Below are 7,189 nucleotides of genomic sequence, written 5' to 3' on the forward strand. Positions count from 1 at the left end.
ACAAAAAAATAAAAACGCAAACTACACACCTAAAGTTTTGTCAAGACTCAACCTCCAAAGAGAACAAAATGAATATTCCCCCAAATATTGTCACCTTTTATTTTTATTTGGGTATATACTATTGACACTATTTTATCTTTGTCTCTGCCATGTTTCTATTGATAGAACTTCACCAAAGCAACAACATGAAAACGTCATCCACTATTATGAATAACCCTGGAATCTTAGCTGGGAAAAAGACTATTGGTTTTAAAAAATTGTGACAAAAAAGAGACTTAGCCAGGCAAGGCAATGATGGCACAAGCAGAACACAAACAAAAGCACTAAAGTCACACGTACGCTAATAATTGTCATTCCACTAATCATACCAAATGGTAAGAAGAACCAAAAAGAAATTCAAAATGGCAACAATGATCAAGAATCCAATGTGAGATTTTCAAGTTCTCGGATTCCTCCTCCTTGACTAGTGCCCTTTTTCAACTCCAATGCTCTCTTGTAAGGAGGTGCAATTGGGGGCTGAACAGGATCAAGGCTCTGATAGGTTCCCCCAACAACTTTAGGTAGTGGATATGAGCGATCAGAATCATATCCACTAAGGTCACCACATGCTAGAAATGGTATATACACCTTGTTAGGGCCTTCCAACCACCCACTACAACAATCTGCAAAACCCCACACACATTAACAAAACATTGCATGATAAAACTCTAGACTAGGAACATGACATGATGAACAAGTAACTCAGCCTTATCCTACCAAATGGGATTGGCTAATGGATCAAATAGCATCAAAATGTTGCGTGTGGATCAAATGGAGGATAGACCAATGTGATCCAAGAAAACTTTGGAATACTTTATTAAGAAAGATTTTTAAGTATAAGGTGGACTCAACACAAATATGATCTATAACAATTCTCTGCGTGTCCCATTTACCTGACCCTACCTAGTGAAATAAAGTCTCCTGAAGGTGATTGGACATGTTGGTGTCATATATGAGTGTGTGATAGTTGAGCATATTAGGTTTTACATAGGAGTAAATTCAACGAAGAAACATTTTTATTTATAAGAATGTTCATAAGATTTAATATAAGGACCTAAAATATACCTGTATCATCTACCCCTGAGGGACTTCCAACCTTCTCAAGAAGGCGATGAAGATCTTTTGGATTGAATCCTTCAGGAGGGGAATAGTTTTCACAAACTGCAAATGCCTCTGCAAATTTGAACACCAGGGATTAGCATTATTAAACACAACCCTCCACCAACCCAAAAAAAAGAGAGGAAAAAAAAAAGAAATTTGAAAAGTTTAGGGTGTATGAGATTTAAATTTTTCCGAGCAACTTATAATTTATAAGCAGATACAAAGACAAAAAAGATTGTCTTATATATGTATTAAGAAGTTATTGGAAGGTGCAAATCAATCAGACTTAAATGAATATAACTTAGATATAACCCAATAAATGAATAAATACTTTAACACACTCCTTTACATGGAGCCGTTGGTTATTGAAGCATGGATATGGCATAGACTCGTCCTACCTTGTGCTGAAATTGAACTTTTATTTAAAAGAACGGGGGAAAATAAAAACTGAAATTCAGACCACTTGGTTATAGTAACACTGGTATTATCTTATGAACTATGTCCTCAAAATTTTAAACTGTTGGGGAAAATAAAAGCCTTATCTTGCTATGGCATTGACTCGTCCTACTTTGTGTTAAATCTTAAACCCTAAACTCTAAACCATTGAATATAGACACATAAGTATTATTATATCTTAACACTAAGCCATGTCAAAACTTGTAAAGAGAATAAAAGCATGCATATCAAAAGATAACACAGTAAGAAAATGGGAAACAAGAAATTACCTATGCTGGAATTGCGACTGCTTTTTGGTTTTGCAAAAGTAACAACAGGGAAAAATAATTTTAGCTGCAAATAGAAAGGAGCAATATGTAATGATGACTCTAAGCTTATAATAAAAACTGGAATTTATGAAAAGCTGCTACGAAAAAAAAAATGTGTAATAAATGTAGATCTGCAACAATAACAAATATAATGATGCACCTTTACCACATATCTTATTATGATGAACAATTCACATGCACAACTGTAGACACTAAAATTTTGAATACCCATGAGTAGGTTTCTAGTTCTAACTAGACAAAAAGCATGCTACCAGTGAACGAAGCAATATTACTTTCTTTTTTTATTAAAGAAAATCTTTTAAATTTACAAGTGCGCTTATATTTCTCAAGAAAATGAATCAATAGCTTTCCTTTAATTTTTTAGAGTACTAAGTTGATTTTTATCATTCAGCTCACTTTCCCCTTTAGAATTCATCTCATCAGTCTTGTAGTATTTGGACGACTTCCATTCCTTTTGGCTTGAGTATCATTCAATGTGAAACATACGTACCAAAGAAGAATGACTGGTAGAATATATACTAGCTTAGCAATTGCAAAGAATGCTTAAGTTCCAACTTCCTACAATCTTTACAATAAGGGCCTGAGGAGAAATTTTAAATACCTGACAATATAAAAGACTTGTATCTTTTCCTCTAAATATCTTTGCTATAAATTTCCCTCCTTCCTTAAGGACATGGGAAACAATTGTCAAACCCTGTAAGGAGTAACCTGGTTAGCATCAAGTAGCCAGGCAAATCCATTTGAGGCAAATATAATAACCGAACTAGTAGCCAATTAAGAAAATAAAGTGAATTAATTGAAAATGAGAACTATATATATATATATATATATATATATATATATATATATATATATATATATATTTCACAAGAGATAACAAAAGAATGGTCAGTTCTTCATAACCCTCAAAATTTTTTTCCTCCTGAATTTCAAATTTGAATAGGACAAAAATGCAATGTGGTGCGCCTTAGAGGACAAGCACGTATGAAAGAACAAAAGATGAGAAGGTTATAAGAACAAAAAAACTTACTGCAAGTATGAGTTGGGACTGAACAAATTCGTCCATGTCATGAAGCCCAGTAACTGCAAAATCACTTACAATTAAATGTTTTCTACTTAAATAACATAAATGCTATGCTTCATAACTACGCAGTTAATTATCATATTTTGTTTACCATCCGGAGCACCATCACACACAACTAGGTCAGCCTTGCAGCCATCAAAATGTCTGATGACCTGAATAAAAAATGATAAAGAAAACAATTTTCAAACTTTAGTACAATAGGGAATTGAGATAAATTAACTGATGGAACATGCAGCCTGCAAGTTCCATTGTTCAAAAAAGAAATGAGAAAAGAAAAAAAAATGATAAAAAGGAGGATGAACTCTCGATCAAATTTCCGTATAAAAGAAACACAGCTTAGATAATAAGATAAGACAGATTAAGTATAATTTTCCAATTGCATATGTGAAACATTCTCATCCCAGCCCAACAAAATAAATATAGTACAGCATGACAGCAGTATTACTGTTTACCACTTCAGCAGTCCGTGCATTAGTTATATCACCCTGCACCTGGATAACACCTTCAATTGGAGCCATTGGCTGCAAATCAATAGCTACAATAAGAGGAAGATCTTCATCCCTGATATCAAAATGAGGAGAAATTTGACAACCAAGACAAAAAAGCCAGCTGATATGATTTACATCATGTTCAGAAACATAAAGCACACCACTTTCACGTTGAATATTCAAAAGCATTGATTTGATTATTTTATAAATTCGATAGAACATATGAGTGGGAAACAAAGCACTCTCAAAGAAAAGAAAACTTACTTTGCATCAGGTGCAAGTTTAACCGGGAGATACACTTTACGACTCAAAACCTGAACATAAGAATTGATTGTTATGAAGATGGACATATAGTGCAAGCTCTGTTATCCCTATTCTAGTACTTCTACTATTGATGATATATCTCCGTGTCATGGACTGACCTCGGTTCCAGTCTCCAGTATCATGTTAAAAGTTAAAATAATTTCAGCAGAATAAACTAAAAACAAAAAGTTGTGTCTAGCTAGTAATGACATTGTTTAAAGTACTTTAAACTTAAAACCATGCAGTTGATTGGTCTTGTTGCTGCTGCTGCTGAAGCAAAAGATGCTTTTCAAAACATTTGTGGTTGTGCATAATATGAAATAATTTAAATGAATAATATTGGCTAACAATTCAAATACCAAAACAGTGATCATTTCCAGTCACTAGTACCTGACTCCAGCTACCTGGGGCAGCACATAAATCTACAACACGCTTCACTCCTGCCAGAATTTGAATTTGTTTCACATAATGTAATACATACATAGAAATAAGGAATCACAATGCCATATCAATCTGTAGTAGACTCGAGTACAAAACCAAATTTTAATTGAAAACATTTCATTATTTCTTAGACAAGAACAAGTAAGAAATCCATTTATCCCAAGAAGTCACATGAAAAAGGAGTGTAAGAAAGTCACTTGTCTATTGTTGACTTCAATTTCTATTTACTGGGCTAACACATAATGGGGTAATGACATTATCAAACTCATGAATACAGGACAGAGGGCAATACCATCCATACAAAAACATATTAATAAAACAAATTAAAAAGAAAACTGAAAAATTCACCTAGCTAGTTAACATTTTCCATGTCCCTTGAATAACCAATTAAAACACGCACCTTCAAAAATGTTGAACTCCTCATCTATCTGAAGGAGTTTAAAGGCACTTCGAGCACGCCAACCTTCTTCTTTTGCTTTCCGGTAATATATATCCTGCAAAAGCCAATTCAGCTAAACATATAAGGGAAGCCCAAAAACACAAACAGCAAATTCAGAAAGTGGGAACCAATCTCTACAACACCCTCTTATCCCTTGATGCTTTGCCCATAATTTCTCTCTCACTTTCCAAACTGCTAATCCTGAAAAGCAAAAACAACAAATACCATAAAACACACATAGACACATAAAGGCATTGCATCAAACACCTTATTTGCATAACAAAAGGAAAACAACAACAACAACAACAAGACACCATAACGAACTAGATTGTTTTTATGACCTTTAATTTTGATTGGGTTGCTTTTGCTCATGTTTTTGCTTTTTATCTTTAATTTATATTTTTTTATTTATCCAAAACACCCCCATTATTTACAACAATGGGCTTTTAGAATTAAATTAAAGGTTTACCAGTTAGCTGCTCCGCTGCTGGCAATGAACAACCACGGGCTAGTGGCCAGCGGCAGCAACTGTCAACGATGACGGAAACGAGAAACCAGATGTATCCGGTGTGACGGTGCGGTGATCAACGGCGAATCGTATTGGTGACTGGTGAGGCTGTGAGCTGCGAAACTGCGAATTGTGGTAGACCGATGGTGACTTATATGGCTGGCTGGCTGGTGGTTGGTGGTGGCCGTCGGACGTGGCTGACCGGCCGAAGAACGGACGAGACAGTAAAGCACGAAGAAGAAGAATGCCGGGGAGGCGGGGAGCGGAAGCTGTGTGTGCCGGTGCCCTAATCCTCCTAATTTTTTAATTCTGGTTCAACCGGACCGTGTCCACTGACTCGAGCCTTGATTTTATCTTTAGCCGGGTCTAGATTTCTTTTTATATCGGATTCAGCCGGATCCAAATGAATTCGGACAAAATTTGACTCAAACCAATTGGGTATGGGCGGAACCTTTGAACTAATCTGGGCCATGAACAACCCTAAGCAGAATCAAGAAAGAAAGAGAGGCCTGACCAAAAATTATAAAAGAAAGAGGGAAGCTACTTTTTTTATATGTCCAAGAGAACTTTGGGCTTTTGGCAATGGCGGTGGTGGAAGTGGAAATGGAAGATATGGCTGCTCTAGCAGTGAATAATGATCAGCCAAACTAGTTTCTAATGACCAAATGAACTGGCGTTAAAAAATAATAAACCTACTTTGAAAATAACTAGTCTCATAAAAACTAATTTTTGTCGTCATGTGACATATTTTTTAATAGAGAGTTGATATTGTTCCAAAATAATAATATTAGAATCGAGGTGTCTTTTTTATTTATAATGAATTCGTATTGTTCTTTATGAAAATAGTCGACGATTGAGTTGGGTTTTTGTTTAAAAATATACCATTCGTATTTAAGAAAATTATTTTATATATTATTTTTGTGTATATATTTTTTATATTTTTTTACAAAACATAATTGATAAAAAGTAAAAAAAATTATTTTTTATGCCATAAAATTAGAAAAAAGATTAGACGATCAATATAATTTATAATTTTTAATCAATAGTTAGTCATTTAATTTAATATTCTCCGTGAACCGTGGTGAAATAATAGCATAACTGCATAAGGAATGGGTTCACCAACTTCCAGCATTCCAAGTATGGAAATTAATCCAAAGAGAATTATATTCCCCATTTCTGAATCATTCCTTTGGAAATGTAGCAGAACCCTAGTATATAGAGTAAATAGTTATTTTTTATCATAAAAAAATTTAGATGCTGATAAAACTGACTAAGAAAAATTGAAACTAAAATGATATTTATATAAGATAAGTTTTGTTTGATAAAAATAATTAATCATTAAATTTTTATTAATAATTTCGTAAATACTCTCTCCTGTTCTAAATCGATTCATCCATTTTCTGTCCCTATAGTCATTGCCACCTACTGGCTACCATACCTCTTCCGACAGGCACGGACCTACGTGCAAGGAAGAGGGGGCATTTGCCCCCATAGAATTTTTAAAATATACACATATATATGTTGTTATATTATGTTTATTTTAAAATAAAATATAAATGATTTTCTTGTGTTTTATGTTAAAATTTTGTTATTGAACTTAACATATAACAATAAAATTATTATATTATTAAATTTGAGTTAGTATAATAATAAAAAATAAATAAATAAATAAATTCAAAAAATAGTGATAATTAATTTTATTATATTAATTAATTAGTTGATAATTAAATTAAAACTTAATTATAAGTGATTGTGCGTATATTTTTAGTTTTTATTAATATGTATAGATAGTTATAATTTAAAATTTTAAATACATCTAAATCAATTTGAATTAGTCGAGTCATCAGTTTAGTCATTGTCCACTTAAGTAAGTGTTGAGAATTCAAATTTCATCTCGTATGTGTAGCAACTCATTGGCCAATTACAGATTTTTAAATGAAATTCAAATTCATAACAGATTAATCCTTAATTTGTTGAGTATTGTAGAAAACAAAAAAATAT

General features: G+C 33.1%; 1 protein-coding gene across 1 annotated transcript; it reads right to left on the reverse strand.

Annotated features, from left to right (window-relative positions):
* Positions 1 to 224: 224 nt before the first annotated feature.
* Positions 225 to 5,540, reverse strand: LOC112749940 (tRNA (cytidine(32)/guanosine(34)-2'-O)-methyltransferase). Its single transcript, XM_025798385.3, has 12 exons — positions 5,150 to 5,540; positions 4,824 to 4,881; positions 4,642 to 4,735; positions 4,191 to 4,240; positions 3,762 to 3,811; positions 3,462 to 3,570; positions 3,101 to 3,161; positions 2,956 to 3,008; positions 2,527 to 2,619; positions 1,866 to 1,929; positions 1,105 to 1,212; positions 225 to 662 (listed from the first exon to the last, which is right to left on the reverse strand). The coding sequence occupies exons 2-12, from the start codon at positions 4,848 to 4,850 to the stop codon at positions 415 to 417; spliced, it is 957 nt and encodes a 318-aa protein (XP_025654170.1). The 5' UTR covers positions 4,851 to 4,881; positions 5,150 to 5,540; the 3' UTR covers positions 225 to 414.
* Positions 5,541 to 7,189: the final 1,649 nt, after the last annotated feature.

This window comes from Arachis hypogaea, chromosome 2 (genome assembly GCF_003086295.3).
Source record: "Arachis hypogaea cultivar Tifrunner chromosome 2, arahy.Tifrunner.gnm2.J5K5, whole genome shotgun sequence".
NCBI lineage: Eukaryota > Viridiplantae > Streptophyta > Magnoliopsida > Fabales > Fabaceae > Arachis > Arachis hypogaea.

Excerpts from the sequence above, each read along its gene's own strand:
- LOC112749940 (XM_025798385.3), bottom strand. The coding sequence starts at position 4,850 with ATGGGCAAAGCATCAAGGGATAAGAGG. Across the intron at positions 3,812-4,190 it reads CCCCAGGTAGCTGGAGTCAG|GTTTTGAGTCGTAAAGTGTA; the intron begins GTACTAGTGACT and ends TCTTATGTTCAG. Across the intron at positions 3,571-3,761 it reads AAACTTGCACCTGATGCAAA|GGATGAAGATCTTCCTCTTA; the intron begins GTAAGTTTTCTT and ends TTTTGATATCAG.